The following is a 23,949-nucleotide window of genomic DNA, read 5'->3' as shown; positions in this document are numbered from 1 at the left end:
CAAGAATAAAACTTACAAAACATTTGGTTTTAGCGGCAGCAAAAATACTGTGACCATTGAAAAGGTGATTTTAGTATGCACCATACATATTCTCATTTCATGTACATTTTTATGGTTTCCTTAGAAAGGAAAGTACATCGAGGCGGTCTCAAATGTTCGATCGATTGCTTTTGCCTGGTAAAGTTTGCTTATTCCGCGAGCAGCCATTGAATGTCCTGTCTTGTAGAAGCAATCGTGTCGGCGTCTATTATATCGAGGTCACCTTTCCTGTTCCTGCTCTGAACGCTTCTGACTAACTCAGGAATGTTCTGTTCAGTTAAATATTTATCCTTTCCTTTTGGATTCAACCTCAGCCTCCAGGCAACTGCGGCTCGACCCGACTGTTGACAAATGCTAAACAGCAGATGACAGTGACAGGCGGGGTGTAGTTAACCGGAGAGATAAAGGTCGTGGAACGGCTGTCATAAGCAGATAAAGACGGACTCTAACGGTAGAAACTCGACAATGTAGAGGAGAAAGACATCCCAAATGTGCCCGGCGATGCTGACGTGACTGCAGGACGGATCGGGCGTAACAACCACACACCCTGGAATATTTATTTTTTTTCTCCCTGATTAGTCGTTTCAACCGGACTACAATGCGATTTTTAATCCGCATGTCAATGTGTACAAACGGAGGACGCTTAAACAAGCCTCCGCAGCACAGGACGATGTGGCTCGCTGTTTCACCTGACACCCAGAGGAAGCGTACTCCGGCCGGGTCGAGAAGTTCGGCTTCCCCGCCAACCGGCTTCCTTCACCCCTCTGTCGTGTCGGGTCTCTCCCGCAGAGATGTGTCTTCACTCCGATCGTACGTGTTCGTCAAGACACGGACATCCTTATGCACTCCCGTTGCCTTTGCCAGCTCCTCGGTCCCCTCCACATCCGAATCACTGAAGGGTCAGACCGACACCGAAACGGGCCACACATCGACCAATGTACCCCTGGAGGACGTCAGGAGGATTTTGCGACTCGCTCACCCGGAGAGATGGAAACTATCAAGTAAGAGATAGAAATACATAGGTAGATAGAAAAAGTCTTCACACCCCTTTTCAGATCCACATGAATGGGATTCATAACCTGCCAACAAATCATTTCATTGGACACTAACAAAATCAACCAAATGAGTAACTGGGCAAAAAGGTGTAATGATAAATTAATACTGTAGTAATATAATGATAACATGGTAGTAATAATATAATAACAAAAGATTGGTCTCCACTGTAAAGAAGACTTTAAATACCAGTTGTTATTGAACATGAAAAGCGATCATTATTTGACAATATATCACGTTTCACTCATAGCTGCTGTCGGCTTCTTGACCATCTCCAGCGCCGTCACCATGTCGGCGCCGTTCCTCCTGGGCAGAGTGATTGACACAATCTATACAGCTGGAACGGACACGGAGGCAATGACGTCCTCCCTCACATCGTTGTGCCTCATGTTGACCGGTGTGTTCTTGTGCGGTGGAGCAGCCAACGCAGCTCGAGTCTACCTCATGCAGATTTCAGGTGAGTTACAAATGGAAGACATATTCTGGTAAAAGACAGAGCAACTATTTGTCATATTTGGATCTTATGAAAATTTGACTGACATTTTCCTGCAGGCCAACAGATTGTCCGCAATCTCCGCGCCTCCGTTTTCTCCTCCATCCTCAGACAGGAAGTGGCGTTTTTCGATAGGAACAGGACGGGCGAGCTGATCAATCGCCTATCCGCAGATACGGCCGTAGTCGGACGCTCCATCACCGACAATCTGTCCGACGGCCTGAGAGCCTCGGCCCAGGCCATCGCTGGCGTCAGTATGATGGTGAGTGGATCCCTCTGGATAGTTGGTCACTTCCAGAATATTTTAGTCATTGCAAAAGATATAAGATTACAGAATATTTTAGTCATAAGTGACATGAGGTCAAACTTCATGCAGACTCATGTTTAATCAGATTTTCCATTTCAAATTTGAAATGTACTCTGGCTCAAATGTTTCCTATGAACTTTAGTTCAAAACATGTAAGCTTTCGCAAATGTATTCTTTTAAAATAAACGTTCTCTTATCCTAAACATGGAACATTTGAGTTCTAATGACATCATCTTTGTGTTAATTCCCACAAAGGTTTTAAACAGGCTACTTCCTCACTCACATATAATAAACAATAACATTTTAAGCTTGAAGGTTTTTCTCCTGTAAAATTCTGATATTGCTTATCTATATTGTTCGGTTGTAAACGTAATTAAATTAAAGTTGACAATCTAATTAGCAAAGAGGCATTTGGCCATCTGCTGTTTGCAAAACACGTCACATGTTTCCTGGAAGTCCGAGTGGTGTAAGATAGGAGAGGTGTGTTGACAGCAGTCTTGCTCTGCTTGTGCACGACAAGGAAGTAAATGAGGTTTGCATCTTTTGTTTGTACCTGTTGAGAAACTGGTTTGGAGTAATTCTCTTAACAGTGCAAGGAAATGAGTCACTGCACCTCTGTGGAAACCCCAAATCCCTTTTCAAACTTCTACTCTGGTTGTTCCCATCAATTACATGCATTGCTTCTCATTCAAAAAGTTATTCCTTGAAACAATTTGGATCACAAAGCCAAAATTCAATCCCACTACTAGTTTTAAGACTTTGGTCTTTTGAGATATGTTCCTTCTTGTCCAATCTCTCATCACCCGCTGCTTTCACTGCTGCAGTTCTACGTCTCTCCCAGCCTGGCGAGCTTCATGCTCCTGATCGTGCCCCCTTTAGCCGGGGTGGCTGTGGTATACGGCCGATATCTTCGCTCCATTTCCAAACGCACGCAGGACGCGCTGGCCCAAGCGACGCAGGTAAGGAACATTTTTGACATTGTAACTGAGGACTGCATATATAAATAAAATTTAAAATATAATTTAAAAAATATATATAAAATGTCAATTTACTATCAGTCGACCTCTTAAAAAAAAAAGAACCAAAATGCTTGATAGAAAACCATCCCTTTTTTTGTTTCATACATAATGTAAAATCATGCACACATTCAAATGTTAGGAATAATCCTCAACATTTTGTTTCTGTGTTCAGTTGGCAGAGGAGCGAATCAGCAACATGCGGACCGTCCGAGCATTTGGTAAAGAACTGTCTGAAGTCGACACGTACACGAAGAAGACGGATCAGGTCCTCAAACTGGCCAGGAGCGAGGCCGTACTACGTGCTGCCTTCTTTGGAGTGGTAAGAATGCGCAAAAAAAAGAGAAAGTGGCCATCCTTTCAAAATAAAAGGCTGAAAGGCACCGATGTCCAATACTTTTTTTCCTGGAATCAATTTCTGCATGAGCTTTTGACTGGTTAGCAACTGGCCATAATTGAATTCAGCAAATTTAAAAGGAATTCAGTCAGCTATGTCTTTAATTGATTAAATTAAATGAAAAACACCCATGATTGTGTTTATCCTCACCACTAATAATGAGGCTCCTGATGCATATTTGAAATGGGTGTTGGTGTGTTTCAGACTGGTCTCAGCGGTAACCTCATGATCCTGTCCGTGTTGTACAAAGGAGGCCTTCTGATGGCCAGCCAGCATATGACTGTTGGAGAACTTTCCTCATTCCTCATGTACACCTTCTGGGTTGGCATCAGTATCGCAGGTAGCACACGTTACACAATTATGCACATTGCTCGCGATCCATGTTCTTGTTGGTAGTCACGTACCCGTGTTTCCGTGTGGCAGGTCTGAGTACGTTCTACTCGGAGTTGATGAAGGGCTTCGGTGCAGGAACGAGACTGTGGGAGCTGCTGGACAGAAAACCAGAGTTCCCTCTTAATGGTCAGTATGCACATGCGTGGGTAGGAAACCCATCATTAGTTTTGATCTTAATAGGAAACCAAAGAAGGCTTTGACAGCATAAGAAAAGATGAGGTCCAATAGACGTTATTATGTCTTCTGACCTCAAATTTGAGGGCACATTGATTATTGGAAGGGACAAATTAATTTCTTCATTCTTTGTCGTCTACAGAAGGTCAAGTTCTTCCTCCTAATCAACTGAAGGGCCGCTTGGAGTTTCGCGACGTCTCCTTTTCCTACCCGACCCGTAAAGATGCTCCCATCTTCCATAACCTCGATCTTCTGGTGCCCGCTGGAACAATCATGGCTGTGGTGGGATCAAGTGGATCTGGAAAATCAACTCTAGTATCACTGCTGCTCAGGCTGTATGACTGCGACTCAGGTAAGACTTGCTTGTTTTCCTTTTCCTCTTAAAATGGAGAAGGTGGTGGTTTTGAGCTCAGTCTTCACCTCTCTTGTAGGTATCATCACTGTGGACGGTTATGACATCAGAGACTTGAATCCCTACTGGCTCAGAAGTCAAATCGGAACTGTCAGCCAGGTAGAAGTTCAGATCTCAAAGCTGCCTTTGCAGAGAAGGCCATTATTGTTCTCGCTTTCTTGTCTCCCAGGAGCCAGTGCTGTTCTCCTGTTCCATTAGAGAAAACATAGCATATGGCGCTACAGAGCCAGAAGCGGTGACCACAGAGGACATTTACAAGGCAGCCCGAGTCGCCAACGCATATGATTTCATCCAAGCTTTTCCGAAAGGCTTTGATACTGTGGTGGGGGAGAAAGGAGCGCTACTGTCAGGTGAGGTGGATCCCACCACCAACTGTCTTTAGCGCTTATCCAAGGAAATAGAAAATAATAAGGACCGCTAGAATCTATGAAACAAATTTGAATGAAACTGTAATTTACTCGCTTCACCTCTAGGGTGGGTACTACAACTGTTATTTTGCTTCTATCCACCATCACACACAAACGCAAAAAATGATATCCACAGTTCATTATTTTGACCTTTCGCGCACACACACAAAGTGCCCTTTAAGTCAATAGAACCTGGATTTGAGGAAATCTCTCACCTTTTGAGTGAATAAGGATTTTGTGTTTGTGTCCCAGGTGGTCAGAAGCAGAGGATAGCCATTGCAAGAGCTCTTCTTAAGGTCAGTGGAATGTTTTCTGGTTGACCACACAGAGAATTTGCACGCATTAATCAACCATTTGACACATTTTTCACAACATTCCTCCTGACATACAAATCAAGTGCTTTCATGTAATATCTGCATTCAATTTGTCATTTTCCCCTCATCAGAATCCGAAGATCTTGCTGTTGGACGAGGCCACCAGGTACGACAAAAGGCTGTTTTGGCGTGTTATTTGCCTGACAATTAGTTTACTGAACAATTTTATTCTCTTAATTCCATGATTGTATTTACCAATTTTACAATGTCCCGTCCTCAGTGCATTGGATGCCCAAAACGAGTTCCTGGTGCAGGAGGCTTTGGAGCGACTTATGGAAGGTGGATCCTTTGTGTCTTTTCTTTCAAATGAACAATATATTGTCATTTGACTTTAAAACAACAGTTTCCAAACAAACCGTATTGAAAGTAGTGGTGTGTTTCTGTTGTTGCCTTGGCGACCCCTGATCAGCTGCTTTAGTTGTTGGTTTTAATATACGAGTGAACGACCCTGGACACCTTATGTGGTTTTGGTATTGGGCACTTATTGGTCTTATTCTTTTATATCACAAAGACCTGGCATTTGAACAGGGCGTGTAGACTTTTTATATTCACTCTACATTTCCATTGGATGATTTTACAAATAAAATTAGTGTCTAAAAGGATGGGAAACTGTCGTTAAAGGCAACTGATTCTGTGATTCTCTTCCCATCCACAGGGAGGACGGTCATCATCATCGCTCACCGCCTCTCCACCATCCAGAACGCCAATGCGGTTGCAGTTCTGGACCAGCGCCGCGTAGCTGAATGCGGCCAGCACACGGAGCTGCTGGGAAACCGACAGGGATTGTTCCGAAAACTGATGGAGAAACAAGCTTTTCTGCAGGAGGAGCAAAAACGGGCTCTGAGTTAATTCTCGACAAATGGATGACGGAGAGGTTTGATTTATGGCTTGGGTTGACATCCTTTGACCAAGCGACAACAATGTGAGGAAAAACCCAAACAAGACTGTTTAATACCTTAGTCTGTAAAATATTATTCCCCACTGAAGGAACAAAACTGCTCAGAGACACTGTGGTTTTTAATGAATGTACAGTGTAATTCAGTTCTAAATTACATTACATGTTAATGTATAAGCTGTGCAAAACACTTTTTTTTTTTTTATAGAGGAAAGCTGGAATATGACAGCACACTGATTATTCTTTTTTTTCAGAACTACAGAAAATAGCAAGACATGTTAAGCACTGCTAGATGTATATTTATGTTTTGCGTGTCTGTTTTGGTGGATGATTTAACTTGACGCTCACACGTAGAGCCTTTTTAGCGTTTATAGTGAATTTAAGCAGCGAAATATATGTGGTGTTAATAGTATTAGTGATTTTTTTATGAGCACGTTTGATCCTCTAACCACGTGTGTTTCCTATAGTAATTATCATTCTATTTTATTACACAAGTGCCAACTGAATTTGTATTGAGATGTACTTATTGAGATCTGATATTTTGCTACAGTAATTTACTTAAGAAAAGACCACAATATAACACAATATATTATCAAACCTGCCTGTATTTTTTTTTTCCTTTTCAGTAAGGCCTGCTACACACCAGAACAAATGTCCCTCAACTGTTGTGTAGTGTGCAGTGTTATACTAGTTTCCTTGAGTCATGGACACATGTTTTAATAATATTAAAAATTTCAAAATCGGATGTGCACTGCATAGCAACATCGCAATTAAAAGTAATCATTAATAATTTTCTAATATGTTCTTTAACCATAGAACTACAAATATTAGACCTCAAAATGGACAGTTGAGGGACATTGCTGATATCGCTTATTTTATATCACGTAGTTGTCAGCTGCTCACATGGATCGGAAATTTCACAAACGGACTATGATTTGAAATGACAACTTCAATTCTAACATCTACGTTTCACATTGATGGTGCTTGAAAACATACGTGTATGGTAAATATGTTACTGCTATGTATGTTATGGGTTTTTAAATGATCTATGTTATATTTTAAATCATGTCTCACTAAATTATTTTAGTTTTGTGTCAAAGAATAAAGTGGAATATGTGCAGATTTTGAAGGATGTCTGACCTTTTTAATGAGGTGCTTCTACATTCTTTTACATCAGCTAATGCAAGTCTGATGAATTAACATTGCTGAGTTTTCAGTAGAACAGTAGAACACTTCGAAGTATTTTCCTTTTAATATTACCAGTAACTTTATCCAGAGAGAATTTGATCCAACCCGCTGCACAATTCTAAGAACAAACAAGGACCGTTCAAATGTTTTCATACATTTAGTACAACTCAAAAGAATACTTTCAGGAGTGCATGAAGATGTTTGTAGTTTGGATTTAACATACATTCTTCAAAAGAGAACAAAAAGTATGAAATAAAAGTTGATCTCGTTGACTATTCCAACGACCTGACGACTAAAAAAGGCTTCTTTGGTGCAAATTTTGCCTAAAACATATTTTTAAAACATTTGACACTTTATGTTGCTTATTAATCCTCCGATAGTTTGCATAAAGAATCTTTTGCCTTCTTCATGACTATCTTAACTACGACAAAAACAAAATGCTTACAAAATCGAGCGTCGTTCCAGCGCCCCCAATAACTATTTGTCTCCTGTTGTACTCTCTGTGTGTCTTCATAAGTCTACAGGGAGGCTAACAAACCTCACAAAAACACCCAATAAGTCCGTCAGCTGCCATCGTCACATATCCACTGACACACAACACTTCTTCTCCTGGACACCTGCTGCACACACACACACTCATATACACACACACAAGCACACATTTTCACGTCAACCCCCCCCCCCCCCCCCCGGCTGTGTCTCTCCGCCCCCTCGCCCAATCCAACCTCCCTCCCCTCTGTAGCCGGTGCGGCAACTTACATTTTAGGCCTTTTGCAGGGGCGCGCATCGAAAATGGCAGACGACCAGTGCGTTAAAGTAGCTCAGCCCCTTGCCATCTCCCTCCCACAGCACATTCATGCACGCTCACTACTTTCAATGGGCACCCAATGAGGTGTCTCCCTATTTTCACACATCCTCCTTTCCAAAAAAAATTCTTGGACAGTTTTTTTTTCATCATCTTGCCTCGCCTTCTTCCGAGTCCCTTTTTTTTCTTTCCTTAAAATACCAATGACCATTTGCATTTATTTTAAACTACATAGTCATATTTTCCCTTAATCCAAAAGTCAGAAAAATTATAGTTCAAGCAACTTTTGCAGGATTTCTTTTCTATATTGCTTGTCCTTTTTAGGGTTGCTGGTGAGTTGGAGCTCGTCCCAGCTGCCTTTGGGAGAGAGGCCGGTTACATTTTGGACTGGTCCCCAGTCAATAATAGCAAAGCACATATAGACAAACAAGCATTCACACTCACACCAATGGACAATTTTGACATGTGAAGAAATTGTCAATAAAGCAGACTTTGACTTCATGGAGAAAGTGTTAATAAAATTACAACAATTTGGCCTCATAACGTAAATCTCAAATCATCTTTTCCCATTGAAATGAATAGAAATATAATGAATGTGTTCTAGGATCGATACAGGGCTACACACAGAACTGATAATGAAACAGAAGATAGTCGCAACTACACTGCAATATTTTTCATTTTTTACAGAGGACAAAGAATATATGCATGTGAGTATCGTGATAGTCGGTAAGTGTTGCCGCACCGTTTGTGTTCAAATATGTTGTTCAAAGGTTTATAATGAAACTACGATGCGAGTTTTGTTAGCTCGTCTATTGCAATTTGCACTGTGGGTTAGCGTTAGTCTAGCAGACATTTGTAATACATCATTATGCGGACTGTTTAAAAAAACACAACATGTAATTGTTTTTCTTTAACCTGCAGTGGAAATCAATAGCAAGGACTTGCCTTCTTTTTTGAAGAACTGTTCACTATTTGTCAAACTGTGAATTTTACTCAAGTAACTCAAGTTACCATTGTAAATAAATCTGACGGGTCTGTCTCAGGGTTCGCAATTGACGGCGAATAACTAATTTGCTACTTGTATAATGCCAAGGTCGTGAACGGTGAAAAGGTTTGTGCTTGTATTACATTACAGGCTAAAGATCCTATTGTGCTAACTATGCCGCAAACTGAATTCCCCACATACATTTGATGACTATTTCCGTTCCATTACAAACTACTCATTGCTTCTATTGATTGCTATCTGTCTCTTTAATTCTATACCAAGCCATGGTTGTATGTGCAAACTCTTCATACTTTTATTCTTTAATTGCCAAATTCTGATCAGTCTTATTTTGCTTCTGGCTATGCACGCCCTCCCACCCTCCTAAGTCCCTGGAGTTTATTTTAACCTCCTTGGCTGCTCCTCTTTCACTTCTTGTGGCACTCACACCTGCCTCACTCACACATATGTGTGCTGCATGCATGTATATACACCGTATTGCCTTTCCAGCCTTCTTTTATGCACAAACACGGAGGAGTGGAGTAGAGTTAAAATTAATCTAAGTGCTCCTATGATGGAGACGTCCTTATTCATTCGATTAATCTCCGATCAATTTAATGTCGGTAGCCAACTGGCCATTATAGAGGATTGAGGATTTGAAGATGATAATGATATCAGGCAATACTATCAAATTATTAGTGCACGCGTTTATCTCTCATCGTTTCATGCTCTGACTGTAGCTTCGAAAAACAAAGTCATTTTGAAAGTGCTAGAAATATAATCTGGGATAAAAGAGCAATATTGCATCCACACAAGAATTCAAAGTATGTCAACAGCAGGTGCAATTTGAAACGTTTCTGTTTTTTTACATCCTATACGTGACTTGATATGATTATAATGCTGGTTGTTTTTAAGCCAACCGACTGACCTTCCAGTTCTTTGGGCTGGGGCCTAAATGTGTTCAGATGAGGGAAGCATTTTCCCATTTTAAGGCTGTGTGAGGCCTACTAGCAGCAGATCTCGAACCGTGCTTGGTAGCAACTGCCATCTCCCCCTGGAAACCCCACCCCGCTACCACCAGCAGCACCCCCAGGGGTCCGTGGACTCCTTATACGGCCCTGAGGAGTGCCCGCAAGCCTCTACGGGAGGTCAAACCGACAGCTCCAAATATGGCAGGCGCTTCTCTCTGTCGCGGGGGCGCGCCGCCTTGTCACTCACGAGCTCCCTGAAACCTGATGGATGGCCGTCACAGACTCTACACCCCACACACCCGACTCCCCCTCCCTAACCCCCATGCCCTGGAAGCATCCAAATATGGTAGAGGCCCGGGGTGGGTACCTTTGTGAATGGTGGAGGTTGTGTATATAAGCTGACCTGGCAGCAGAGAGGACCGTAGCTGGTTCAGCAACAGCACTGGTTGGGTCATTCTCTCCGAGCCGCAGACACTCACCTAAGGTAAGATGCTGGGACTCCTAGGGGCCACACATCCGGGATAAGGGGGACACACTTGGGATAGAACCACTCTGGAACTAACAGTAGAGGGAAAGGGAAATAGAAATTCAATTTGTATAATCTTGTTTTAGAGAAGGAGGATATTTACAATAGGTGACTCTTGAAAGTCACGATAAAATAGATCCTAACAATCAACATTTAATTAAAAATGTACTTTTGCGTTTGATAATAATCAGCCCATTCAATCATTACAAGACTGTAAGAAAGCAGAGTCATAGATGTTGATATATAAATTCGGATGTTTTAATATATATAATTAGTGTAGACCTTGTGTCTGACTGGTGTTCAGTCCAAAGTGGAGTCCGCCTTTGCTCAAATTCAGCTGGGATAGGCTGTAGCGTCCTGCAAACTTTATACAGTAGAGAAAATGAATGGAGGGCATAATTAATATATTGACAAATTCATTAGAAATACAACTGTAAAATATCTTTCAGCATTTATGGCATTTGCTGAGTTTTAGGTATCTGTACCTGAAAAAAAAGAATGTGTGTAGTGTTTTTTTTTATTTTCATTAAAACGTATTGTTTCCTCTGTTAAAAGCCAAAAATAAGATAATATCGGTTTTGCGTAACACCAGTTATCTATCTAGGGTCAAATGTTATTGAGCAAAAAAGTACATTTCCAATTTAAATGCTCTCTGCTTAGTTTAACCTAAAATCTAAACAGCGATCTGGTTATTTAATCAAAATGCATTCATATTATATTTTTTATAGCAGTGTTTTCAGACGAGAAAATCCACTTTTACCTTAAAATCTTTAACATAGTGAGTATAATTAGGTGTTTCTTTCTTGAGGTTCACGTCATGAAAATGGTATTGATTAGTACGTAGAGGTCAAATGACTAATATATACTTTATTTAGGGCATTAAGTTAACTAAAACTTGCTGTTGTTTGAGTGTCAAGACTGACCTTAATCGACGTTTTTTTCGCCCACAGAAGCCAACATGTGTGACGACGATGAGACTACCGCCCTTGTGTGCGACAACGGCTCCGGCCTGGTGAAGGCTGGCTTCGCCGGAGACGATGCCCCCAGGGCTGTGTTCCCCTCCATCGTTGGCCGCCCCCGTCACCAGGTAAGCGGGGCCAAAGCCATTAATCAGCCTTTAAATTGACACAGACACAATAGTAAAGAGGAAAATGTGAGGGTCTGAATAATTAGGTTAACAATCATTTCGGAAATGTAGCAATTTAAAGGATGACGCGTTAATTGGACACGCCTCCCTATGAGGAGGTAAATCACGTGACTTAGCCCACCCAATCAAAAAAACAACAGAAAATCATAATCAATTTACTTTATTTTAAATGATAAATATTCTTGTAATATATCACACTCATTTCCAAACATATCTACTATAAATATGATCAACTATTTCCCCTTTTGATTGCGTTATCTTATAAAAACACCGTCCTTTTTGAAGTTTGAGTGCGCTATTTTGTACTTGTAAGGTGAGGCGTGCTGGGCGTAGTCATACAATCCTTTACTGCCCCGGTGTGGTATTTGCCTCCTTGAGACAAAGATAGTCCCAGATGAGGTCACCTGCGTCGTTATTTGGCACCTTTGTGCAATGATCACCATGCCCTCCAGTGATGAGAGTAATCCATTAAGAGCAAGGTCATTCTGTTTTCATGAGATGTAAGTTTTCATCGCCCATTCTTCTCTCCTCTTCAGGGTGTCATGGTCGGTATGGGTCAGAAGGACTCCTACGTCGGCGACGAGGCCCAGAGCAAGAGAGGTATCCTGACCCTCAAGTACCCCATTGAGCACGGCATCATCACCAACTGGGACGACATGGAGAAGATCTGGCACCACACCTTCTACAACGAGCTGAGAGTGGCCCCCGAGGAGCACCCCACCCTGCTCACTGAGGCCCCCCTTAACCCCAAGGCCAACAGGGAGAAGATGACCCAGATCATGTTTGAGACCTTCAACGTCCCCGCCATGTATGTGGCCATCCAGGCTGTGCTGTCCCTCTACGCCTCCGGCCGTACCACCGGTGAGACTGACGACACAATCCACAATGCGCAAAACATAATAAGCAACTCATTTGCGGAACATGAAGGCTACAAAAAAATGTATTGGAGGCATTTTACGCGCAATTTTTACGCACAGTCTTTTGTGACTCTCATACATTTTATACATATTCAAGAGTATTTATAAAAAGCTGTAGAATCCTATTTAATTGCATATGCATCATTTATACGACACCAATTTACGCACGACTTTTACGCACGTGTACCGCGACTCAAGCGTTCGTTATTCAAGAGCCCCAATATGTAAACACCTTGCATCCTCTGCCTCCTTCTAGGTATTGTGCTGGATGCTGGTGATGGTGTGACCCACAACGTCCCCGTCTATGAGGGTTACGCTCTGCCCCACGCCATCATGCGTCTGGACTTGGCTGGTCGCGATCTGACCGACTACTTGATGAAGATCCTGACTGAGCGTGGCTACTCTTTCGTCACAACCGGTGAGCCCCGATGACAAATAATAACTTATTTTTTAAAAACGGATTGTGCTGGAAATCAGTTGTTTAACTTGCGGGGCCACAAACTCAAAACTCCAATTTTGCGCACTCGACAGCTGAGCGTGAGATCGTGCGTGACATCAAGGAGAAGCTGTGCTACGTGGCTCTGGACTTCGAGAACGAGATGGCCACCGCTGCCTCCTCCTCCTCCCTGGAGAAGAGCTACGAGCTTCCCGACGGTCAGGTCATCACCATCGGTAACGAGAGGTTCCGTTGCCCCGAGACCCTTTTCCAGCCTTCCTTCATTGGTGCGTTTTCGAAGAACCACGGTTCCTCTCCACCACACTTGCGCATCGTGCGAGTCCTAACACTTGTCCTCATTAGGTATGGAGTCTGCCGGTATTCACGAGACCGCCTACAACAGCATCATGAAGTGCGACATTGACATCCGTAAGGACCTGTACGCCAACAACGTGCTCTCCGGTGGTACCACCATGTACCCTGGTATTGCTGACCGTATGCAGAAGGAAATCACCGCCCTGGCCCCCAGCACCATGAAGATCAAGGTATGAGGAATCATTCAATTTGATAAACGTACTACATATCTCTTGTACAACTTATGCACATTCTTAAACTTGACATTTTTTTCGTGCAAAAAAAAGATTGGCCACGCCCACTAGGCTGTTGTCAGACTAAATTGGCTAGACCAGTGGTTGTCAATATTTTTTTCAAAGTAAGGATTCAATCAAATGTATTGCACATAGTTAGGTAAAATATATGTCCTCAAATCATGACAATAAAGACTCACAGATAAAAGATAAGGTTTAGAGTTGTGCTGTACAGTCCTTCAAAATGTAATATACAAAGTACAAAAAGGACTGTACATAAAAAGTAAAATATGTTCTGTATAAGACTTAAGAGTTTAAACAAGATACAGGCTTCATTCCTTGGTTTGATTCCAAATGTATTTTAATTTTCATTTAAATTCAGTAAGTCCTTCATGTACCACTAGTTGTAACAGGTAACCTTACTTTACTAGACAACAACTCTACGGTACTCCAAAAACACAATGACGAGTTTAGTATTATTATTTCCCTCTATTAAAAAATGGTTTAAACAATGCAGCAAATTGGATGATGCTGACAAACGTTTGGTGCCGACCTGTTACTGACCGACTCTCTCCCACCTTCTCCTTCACCCAGATCATTGCTCCCCCTGAGAGGAAGTACTCCGTCTGGATCGGTGGCTCCATCCTGGCTTCCCTGTCCACCTTCCAGCAGATGTGGATCTCCAAGCAGGAGTACGATGAGGCAGGCCCCAGCATTGTCCACAGGAAGTGCTTCTAAATCCCTCGTCTGCCCCGGCTTCTCCGTCCTCTCCGCCACCAGCTTTGCGGAATTCAAGCGAGGGAGAGAAGCAGGAGAATCAACCTCTGCGGCACTGCAACATTCTGCTGTCAATGGACTACTGTCTGTCTGTGCTGTTGACATTCTTAACTATGCACTGTTTCAACAAATGTGCATATTTTATTGCTGTCTGTTGCCTGTGTTGATCGGAGAAAGGCTGTAAAAAAAAAAAAACATCACTGAACCATGCATCCAACCAAAAAATCACTTTAATAAAAAAATAACAACAACAACATGTTGCCCAACACATGTGAATGTCAGTGTATATACATATTAATAATTTATTAAAGTCCATTATTTGGTACTTTTGACCCTGCTTTATTATTTTCAAATAGACAAGGCTAATTTAATGATAATTATAAAAACAATGTAGCCAAAGACTAATGCTAGAAATCAAGCAAAATATTCACCAAGGGGTCAAAAATTAACAAACTATAATCATATAAAATATTAGTCTTAGGAAGAGATGATAGTTTTCCATCCAATAGAACTGGAAGAAGGAGAAGGTCACACTTCCTTTCCCATCAACCAATGCGATCGGGTCACAGAGTCCAGCGAAATGTTGTTGCTTCCGAGTTTGACTTGCTAGGAATGTGCCCAGGCAGCAGAAGCATGGGCAGCTCCGTTTTGGGCCCCGACGGGATGACGGACACTCGACACCTTGAGTCCTGTATTACAACACTGGGAGAGGGCCCAGGCCTTTTTTAGGCAAAACGTCGACCTGCAGGCCACAGCCTCCACCCATGTATGCTTCACAACCTTAGTGGATGGATGGTTTTCTTTGACACCCGATTCTCAGAATCCCAATCATTTTTTGTCATTAGGAATTCCCAATCACTGTACTTGGACGGTGGCAGTAACTAACTTCACAAGTCTATTTGAAAGAAATACTATAAACTATAAGTGTATTTGATAAAATGACCGAACAATTCTTTAAAAAGCTTCAAGCTGTAAACAAAGTAACAAGTAAAAGAAAGAAATTGACACCTTTTGCATTTAAATGAACCAGGCTTTTATATTTTTTTCATCGTCTAGTGCCGATGTACTAATGAGCTTGGAAACGAGGTGAAAGTCTCATGTACGTGTATCCAGCTATCATTCTGCCCTCGGGTGTTCAAGGCGAGCAGAAGTAGCCGTTCAATTTATGTAGTGTCACAAAAAATGGTACAAATTAAACACATTATAAAGCACTGCCAACTGACTTTTTGTGACATTTTATTTTGGGCGGTGTGCTATTTTGCTCATGTAAAATATGTACTTTGGCTCAAGCTTAAGAAACATTTATATGAACATATATTCATATGAAGGCCATCAGTAGGGTTTCACCTTTTAATTTCAACTTCAGCTTTATTTGTTGCAGAGTCTGAGACTGCATGTATACACTTTGTGCCAGCTGTATAAATGATCATTTATTTGACATTTAAAAAAAAAATGTATTGAAGCCTGCCAGTAGGTTGCAGTTGCTCTCTTTTAGCATTTGCAATGAATTGCTCCACGTGTATCAAAGCAAAGTGTCGCATGTAACCATTGTAAACCCCAGTACGTATAGCACTTTATTTAGACCGCTGCAAATCATTATCACTGCATCTTTGACAGTGACACCTCGGCCACCTGTTGCTAGCGATGTGTTTGGCTTTTTAAAGAGACGTCTCCGACTGGGCGGTGCTAAAGAGGAGTATTACAAACAGGCAGCTACAAACAGGCGGCTCCGACATGAACGCCATCTGTCCCCGGCTTCCGTGAAACCCAAGCCGAGTGTAAGTATAACTTACTGTGCACCGATTTAGAGTCTTAGCCAGTCGGATTTTCGACTGTAATGTTCTCTGTTGCTGCCAGGAACAATATACGGTCTTAACGAGACTGACAGCGAGCATCACGTCTACGTCCGTGATTATCTTCAGCGAAGTGACTATAAATAGCACGGACATCAAATTTTAATTGATTTGCGCAGACATGGTTTTAAAATGACACAGTTCTCTCTGGCTTGCATTAATAATGCATCAGCATCTTATACACTTGGAATAATTGTTACAGACTTCGATTATTAGAGTGCAGTTCTGTGTTATGGGCATACAGTACTGTAATTCTTTGACAGCCATTTAAATCTCAACAACCAATAATAATAGGAGGTGGGGTGACGTCATTATTTTGCGACGCGTTGGCGCAAATCCGATTTGGTCTTTTTCTTCATTTATAATGATTATGATAGTCAATCATTTTATATCATGTAAAATTGGATTTTGTTGACTTTCTTCACGCTAATATATTGTGTGGGGGTCTTTAGATTAACGTAGCAAGCAACGTAAATATCCGGACTAAGGCGGAAGTAGGCGGGGTCTAAAGATCAGGCTGCTTCGCCATTGGTTGAAAGCCTCCCACCTGTTTGGGTTTAAATACATGACTGCGAAGCTCGGCTCAACGATAGTAATAATAATTGTAAGAGTTGTACTTTCCATTTTACAATCGCAATTTGCACATTGGCAACGTTGACTCATTTGTTCCAGACTCATGTGATTCGTTGCTCGACAACTCTATTGGAAAAGAAGATGGTCACCAAAAGGAATTGTTCGGAGTACATGAAGAAATTTAAAAACCCCAAATGGGAGACTTGCTCGAATTGTTATGAGGACATGCTCAGTTATAGGCTGGGTCGCAGACTTCTAGAACAATCACACAACCCTTGGATCTGGATTGGATCTGACACCGACTCGGATTCTGCTGGAGAAAATTTACCTCGGCCCGACAGGAGCCAGGCCCAGTCTTCTGAGACAGGTGATGAGCCTGTAGGGGTGCAACTGCGGGAGCATCAGGGGTCCAGGACTGATGTACCGAGACTTCCCGTTCTGGAAAATGAGGAACATGGTAATATTGGAATAAAAAAACTCTCAAGTATATAGTTGCTGTCTAAGCGGTTTCTCTTTCCTGTTAGATGATCCTCCTCAAGGGATCAGAGAGGCACCAGAAGAACAGAGTTGCAGTAAACACAAAAGTTTTACTCACAGAGGAGCACAAACAGGTATTTGTCAGGTCATATCAAAGAAGCTAAATGAAAGAAAAGGAAATCTAAAAAAAAAAAGTGATATGAAAGAAAATGTCGAAATATATAATGCATCCGTAATGGACAGTCAGCCATAATATTTGGACACCCAGATTACAGATAATAAAAAGTAGTACTGTACAATATAGATATGACTTTGCAAGTCTCATATAAAGTTAAAATGATTCATACCCTGACCAAAGTTGGAGTGTATTTAAATTTCTATTTCTTTCCATCTCTTTGGAAATGACATATGTTGCGTGTCTCATCCAGAAAAAGATCCTCCAGCTCCACGGAAACAGCAAACAAAGCCACAGAGGATTCCTAAGTTTACATGCGTCCAGCGGGTCAAAAAAACTGCAGTGGCGCGGCCTCCGGATGAGAATCGCAGACATCCTTTTGCTCTGTATGCTTCTGGTGAGAAGGATGCCGACACTGCCGGGAAAAAGACGTACAACGTCCGACCCGCTGCTTCGACCAATCAGGTAATTTCGTCTTGCTTTTTTTTTGACATCCTTGATATGCAAGTTAAGGTGTATGTACTAGTACACAAGTAACACGAACAATAAAGTAAATGCTCAAAAAGCTTTTCATATTACGAGGGATGCAGAGCCTTACCCTTTCTGTTGCTTTTAGATCCATGTATCTGCTCTGAGGGCCAAGTCGAGACGGGAAATAGAACGACACGTCCGGTTCCAGCAAAGTGAACTACCTCGAGCCAAGTCGGCTGATTTGGGAAAAGTCAGAAAGAACGTTCAAACTGAATTCAACCCTTGGCTCACTGAGTACATGCGCTGCTTCTCTGCTCGCTCTCGATGAAACACGAACAATTCAAAAAATATGATTATACTATTATAATAAATATTCAGACACATATAGATATTTTTTCAGACTGATACCAATATGAGTACTCACTCTTGAGCACTCAGCATTACTGATACCAAGTACCGATACCACCAGTACCTATGATATTCTAATTAACACAATGATAGATCATTGTGAACAATGACTTTTCTATCTTTCTGACTTACATGACGAGTTCCTGGCGATACCTGACAATTACTACCTGATATCGATACTTACTCATTCCTAATTGAATGTAATTTAATGGTTATCCTAATAGCGACATTGTTGATGTAGAGTCATAGCTTTCAAAGCCATATTTAGATTCAAGCCCTTTAAAAGTAAACAGATGCTTTTATAAGAGTGTATTTCTTCAGGAGAACTACTTCAAGGGTGCTTCAGAATTTAGAAATACAGGGTCAAAATCTCTTTGCTTCCTATGTGGGGCTTGCGTGTTCTCCCCCAAAGTTACGTAGTTGTTTGGTTAAGAACTAAATAGTTCATAAGTGTGAATATGATTGTAAATAATTGTTTGTGTGCCTTGTGATTGACTGGCAACTGGTCCAGGGTGTATCTGGGATAGGCTCCAGTTCACCTGCGAGCCTCATGAGAACAAATACTTTAGAATATAAATCTACTACAAGGTTTATTGTTTTGACTAATAAAATCACAAGGGCACTTTTTGCTACTTTTAGGTTTTTGTCATTAGATTGAGATCACCAAAACGAATGTGCATTCCTTATCGAACATGTGATGACATAGTTGTTGTTTTTTTTGTCTATGAAGAAATTGTCTACCTGATAGGTGGACACATTGCTGTTGTACATAAACTGGTGTAGAACTGTAATGAGCAGAGCGTGGAGACTATCCGCCCTTGACACACTTTTTTCAAGGCCATCTAATGACCTTTTGTGAGACATACTGTTGCGGTGGTTATCTTTAGGAGGTTTATAAATTAAGCTTATTGAGGTGTTTTAACCACTAATATTGAATTGATTGTAATTGTCATTAAAGAACTGACAGCAAGCCAAATAAATGAATGGAAAGACACTTGGAAGGTTAACGAGCTCTGTGCCATATAATAAAATCTTATTTATACTGATGTTAAAAACGTTTAGGCTAAAATTAACCTTTTTTTATTTTAGTTGACTATTTCAGAGTCAGGTTTGATTGTTTGTTTATTGTAACTGAAATTCCAGCATAATTCTGTAAATATATTTTTGAGCAAAGAAGTGACATTTTGTGCAATATTAAAATGCTGGAAATAGTGCAAAGGCTGACAATCGCTGGAATTTTGTCACTCTTTTTTTGGTTTACATGTTGATGTAAGTTATTTTCTCCATCAAACAGATTTTGATTTGAGGAATGGTCATTAATATTTGAGTGCTCTATAAGAGCAGCTGATATTCTGTCTAAATTGAAAGGTTTGGTTCAGTGTACAAGTTAGATGTTTTCCTTCTGTTGTCCCTTCATCTTCAGAACATGAATACAATATCCTCAACATAAAAGCAATACTAAAATCCGGAGTTAACTGTTCAATTTCTTACAATGTCATGTTTCAAATTTCAGGCCTTTAATAAACGCAGTTTCCAAAGTCTTGTACCTTTTAATGTACCCACCAAGTTATATATTTTTGAAGAGAAAAACTATTTTCAAGTGAATTGCGGATTTGTATTTTTTTTATTTTAAAAACATATGGTTTTATCATACACAATAAATAAAAAAAAACATGATATTGAGAGAGAGAGATAAAAGCAAAATGAATGATATAGAATAATTGCAATTGAATCATAATGCAAGACAACCCAATTGATCAACCCTTATATAACACACTCAATTTGTAATTACCTCACTTTTTGGTGTGCTTTAGTTTCCAAAACAGGGACACTGTAAAATAAACAAACGTTGCTTTTCGAGTCTAGAATGCGTATCAAAATATATATGAGGCCATGGCTCATTCTCCAAATTAAAAAAAATAATACAAAGAGAGTTACAACAAAAAAAGCTTTGGAGCCAGTGTTGCAACATTTTGCAAACAGTTGATGAAAAATATATTTGATTGTTGATTTTTTTTTTTTAACTACAGCAGTCATATAAACAAGCAACACAAATGAGGGACATTCTTTGTTGAAATCTTTTCGATGAAACATGCTACAGTGTCAGATGCTATGTTGCTTATGCTCAAGAAGAATAACTGGGAAAAGTATTTTAATTTACACATCAGTTAAATAAGCTGTAGGATAGAAGGATTAAAAATTATTACAATAGTTAGTGCATCGAGAACCGGCGCCATCCATTTACAAAATATACAATCGGCTGTCCGTCAAGACTACTTGTATACACCGTAGCGCATAATGATGACAATAAAACATGGGGAAAAGAAGCACACGGGGGATATCTGATTCGATAATGTTTTCATAATTAAATCATCTGATATTTTGATAAAACATGCGCCAAGCTCTATATACAGTTTGATTGTGCTGTGTAGGAAGGGAAGTGCAGTTGTAATGTAATGTAACCAATACAATACGTACATAGATGCCAGTTGTTCTACCTCGAGGGCAAAGCGCAGAGAGGGTCGCTTCAAAGTGGTGACCAAGGAGCTTTGTTAATGGGAGCGGCCGGCTGGAAAGGCTTCTCTGTTCCTGGCTGCTTCAGCCATGGCGACAAAAGTTCTGCGTAAAGGTCCGGGGGCAGTCACCGGGAACGTTGTAGGTCCCGCCCGGCTGTTGATGTCTTCAATATCCACTCTGAAACACAAACATTATCAAATTATCTTAACTTTTGAGCATCCATCTAGTCCTGTGTAAACTAAGTCAGGGCAAACAGAGTTACCCTTGAGCCGCCTACTAGCAGCCACACTCCTGGGTGCCTTGAGGCTGAGCGCGACGGGGGGAACGGAGCTGGCGCAATGCAGCATCTCCGTACTGGATGCCCGATCCCATCCTCTCTGGGTCCAACTCCCCTGATTTCAAAAGAGAAAGATCAAAAATGAGGAGATTATATAAAAAGATGTAGGAGTGTAAGTGAACTGTTGGGATTTTGCCTAAAAAAAACTTGTATCTTAAAAAATCTCTAATAAAAAAACTGTGGAATTTCAAGGGGAAGTCAACCCTAAAGTCTTTTTGTTTTTTTTTAAACAATATGTTGTCTGTGACCTCACTCGTCTAAACACGACATTCTGATTAATATTGCGTTTGTGTCGCCCTCTTGTGGAATCTATACGCAATTACCAATTTCAGTTCATTTCAAGGCAGGGGTCAGTTCCACTTTCCCTTCACCGAACACAATACAATTTCTACTTTTGTGCTCCAGTACATTTCAGTCTCTGTCCTACTTTTCTTTATCCTACAGTATTACAAGGTCATGAAAAAGATTTTCTGGTCATTTCTGGCTCACTGTTAAAGTAACCCATGCGCTCATGACAGGGTCGTCGCAGTAATGTGAGTTTTAGAAATGTGAATAGAAGCCCCTACCTGATTCTATCTTGTTAAGGATTTTGCGAGCGCATTGCACAAAAGCTTCTTCCACGTTCTCCCCTGTCAGAGCGCTGGTCTCCAGGAACATCAGTTCTGTAACACACAAAATGCTTTCATAAAAAATGGAGCACCCTCCTACCGAATATAATACGAGCACACATAGAAGCAAAAGTTCCTTCCGTCGCATGAATTTACCGTTCTCCTGAGCAAAGCGAGACGCCTCCAAGAAGGTCACCTCTCTGTCAGCATCCAAATCCTTCTTGTTCCCACACAGGATGATGACGATGTTTTGACTGGCCAGCATTCGGGCGTCACTCAGCCACGTGGTGAGAGCGTTGTAGGTCTCACGACTGCAGTGGGAAGTGGAGCGTGAACTCATAAGTACCCATAAATGCAGTCTCGAAAGGATTTGTGATGTGTGAATGAGATGATAGGGAAGTGCTTCAGTACCTGGTGATATCATAAACCAGCAGGGCTCCTGCTGCTCCTCTGTAGTAACTTCTGGTCACTGACCTTCAACACACCAATAAGCATTTAGAATACAGTGCCACCCAAATGGAAGCAAAAGAAAAGGAAATGCATCCAATGTATTATTTTAGGAGTCTGAGTGTATATAATATAGCTTGCATTATGGGTCTCCGTTTTTTATTGTCTTCTAACCCAAAGAGGACTAAGAATGAATTTGCTGTGTCTGTCTCCCCTCATTCTAGATGACAGCTAGCGACATTATGGAAAATGACCTTACCTGAACCGTTCTTGTCCAGCTGTGTCCCATATCTGCAGTTTGACAATTTTGCTAACCACATTGATGATTTTCGAGCCAAACTCCACTCCGATGGTGTGATTTGATTCATCCTTAACTGGGATTAAATAAAAACATAAAGAAATACAAGTTGACTGTTAATCACACTAGTTGTGAACATGATAAATATGTGTGATTTTTGGGTTCGAGCTAAAAAAGGAGTGGATTTTAAAGATTCATATGAAGTGTGTTATAATGATGTAACGATGATTTTGCTTATTCATTTCTGTATTTCCTTTCCCAGCACAAAACAACATCACAATATACATAAGATCACAATACTGTAACAGCAAAACATATCCGACTTACATCTCTTCTCTATAAACTGATGCAGCAAACATGATTTGCCGGTTCCAGCATTCCCAATGACCAGGAATTTAAACAGGAAATCTGAAGAGGAAATAAAACTATTAAATGCTGATGTTCTTACAATCCATCTGATTTATTGTTATGGTACAGCCTTCATAGCATAAAGAAAAGGGGAAAATGCTGCATGTCTATAAAAAAAAACCCTCAAATAGGTTTCACACAAAATCTAAAGTAACTTATCATTTTTGGCGGTGCCACAAAACTGAATCGTTAAATTTTATATGGACACTTCAGTTTGCTGTTAACTAAATATGTATATTTTTGGAATGTTGGATTAAGCCACTCAAGCAAATGGGACATTCAAAACACCACACAGGACCTCAGAACTGAGACACGGGCACACTATGCAAAATAATTATGAATCCAGAATGGAATCTGGGGAGAATGGCGTGTCAGACACACCCAGTAATCCTTGCTATTCACATGTTATTCACATGTTATTCACATGTTAAAACACAATAAGAATTTATTAACAACACAGGAAGACAACAGAGATTAAAAAGCGCCGTTATTTGTAAATAAAGACAAAATTCAGTGCTTGAGATGGCATATTCAAACAAATCAGATTCGTACATGAAGTCACCAGACAATGTGTATTGCACTGTAATGACGTCTTGAAACTGTGACTTCCGTTGTCATGGTATCTTTGAGGCCAGCATCCCTCTGCCAGCGGCTAGGTTAGCATGCCAGCTAATTATTTACGATGAGGAGAAAATTGCCCACTCGAGTCGACACACCTGCCCCCTTTCCCATCTCTGAGACTTCATGACGGTGTCGACTGCAGCTATTCGACAAAACAACAAGAGGACTATCTTACCGTAAGACTCCGACATCGCCAGTTTGGCGTTTTTGCAATAGTAACTGTGTCTCAAGTGAGGATCGCAGCTGGTTGACAGATTGAAAGCTAAGCTAAGTGAAGGAAAATAGTCTTGTTGATGATCTCCCCGGATTGCATAGGAGTTTTCCTCTGACTTCCCGTCGGTGTTTTGTTGTTTCAAAATAAAAGCTTATTGACTCAGGAGTTGCGACAACCTTGATTGCGTCGCTCTGCAAGTTTGATCCACTTTATATTATTATTATCATTATTATTATTATTATTATT

At 40.9% G+C, this 23,949-nt stretch overlaps 4 protein-coding genes and 1 long non-coding RNA gene across 5 annotated transcripts; 3 read left to right on the top strand and 2 right to left on the bottom strand.

Moving 5' to 3' along the window:
• Nucleotides 1–177: 177 nt before the first annotated feature.
• Nucleotides 178–7,089, top strand: abcb10 (ATP-binding cassette, sub-family B (MDR/TAP), member 10). The gene is made up of 14 exons (XM_061276235.1): nucleotides 178–1,040; nucleotides 1,343–1,549; nucleotides 1,645–1,847; nucleotides 2,717–2,851; nucleotides 3,084–3,230; nucleotides 3,510–3,645; nucleotides 3,729–3,824; nucleotides 4,015–4,224; nucleotides 4,304–4,383; nucleotides 4,454–4,634; nucleotides 4,944–4,987; nucleotides 5,137–5,171; nucleotides 5,286–5,344; nucleotides 5,721–7,089. Exons 1-14 carry the CDS (start codon nucleotides 638–640, stop codon nucleotides 5,912–5,914), a joined length of 2,130 nt encoding a protein of 709 aa, XP_061132219.1. The 5' UTR covers nucleotides 178–637; the 3' UTR covers nucleotides 5,915–7,089.
• On the bottom strand, nucleotides 1,728–7,778 carry LOC133152559 (uncharacterized). The gene is made up of 4 exons (XR_009714148.1): nucleotides 7,594–7,778; nucleotides 4,907–5,003; nucleotides 3,710–3,790; nucleotides 1,728–1,876 (listed from the first exon to the last, which is right to left on the bottom strand). It is a non-coding gene; the product is annotated as an uncharacterized LOC133152559 (long non-coding RNA).
• A 2,454-nt stretch (nucleotides 7,779–10,232) lies between these two features.
• Nucleotides 10,233–14,621, top strand: acta1b (actin alpha 1, skeletal muscle b). The gene is made up of 7 exons (XM_061276114.1): nucleotides 10,233–10,390; nucleotides 11,383–11,519; nucleotides 12,116–12,440; nucleotides 12,753–12,914; nucleotides 13,028–13,219; nucleotides 13,296–13,477; nucleotides 14,114–14,621. The coding sequence occupies exons 2-7, from the start codon at nucleotides 11,391–11,393 to the stop codon at nucleotides 14,255–14,257; spliced, it is 1,134 nt and encodes a 377-aa protein (XP_061132098.1). The 5' UTR covers nucleotides 10,233–10,390; nucleotides 11,383–11,390; the 3' UTR covers nucleotides 14,258–14,621.
• A 1,352-nt stretch (nucleotides 14,622–15,973) lies between these two features.
• ccsapb (centriole, cilia and spindle-associated protein b) lies at nucleotides 15,974–19,723 on the top strand. The gene is made up of 5 exons (XM_061276115.1): nucleotides 15,974–16,074; nucleotides 16,822–17,179; nucleotides 17,247–17,333; nucleotides 17,628–17,839; nucleotides 17,991–19,723. The coding sequence occupies exons 2-5, from the start codon at nucleotides 16,864–16,866 to the stop codon at nucleotides 18,171–18,173; spliced, it is 798 nt and encodes a 265-aa protein (XP_061132099.1). The 5' UTR covers nucleotides 15,974–16,074; nucleotides 16,822–16,863; the 3' UTR covers nucleotides 18,174–19,723.
• A 135-nt stretch (nucleotides 19,724–19,858) lies between these two features.
• Nucleotides 19,859–23,841, bottom strand: rab4a (RAB4a, member RAS oncogene family). Its single transcript, XM_061277229.1, has 8 exons — nucleotides 23,665–23,841; nucleotides 22,788–22,868; nucleotides 22,422–22,536; nucleotides 22,127–22,189; nucleotides 21,872–22,026; nucleotides 21,674–21,769; nucleotides 21,033–21,162; nucleotides 19,859–20,947 (listed from the first exon to the last, which is right to left on the bottom strand). Exons 1-7 carry the CDS (start codon nucleotides 23,678–23,680, stop codon nucleotides 21,047–21,049), a joined length of 642 nt encoding a protein of 213 aa, XP_061133213.1. The 5' UTR covers nucleotides 23,681–23,841; the 3' UTR covers nucleotides 19,859–20,947; nucleotides 21,033–21,046.
• Nucleotides 23,842–23,949: the final 108 nt, after the last annotated feature.

Source organism: Syngnathus typhle, linkage group LG4 (assembly GCF_033458585.1).
Source record: "Syngnathus typhle isolate RoL2023-S1 ecotype Sweden linkage group LG4, RoL_Styp_1.0, whole genome shotgun sequence".
Lineage (NCBI taxonomy): Eukaryota > Metazoa > Chordata > Actinopteri > Syngnathiformes > Syngnathidae > Syngnathus > Syngnathus typhle.
This window is presented reverse-complemented; position numbering and strand designations above follow the sequence as displayed.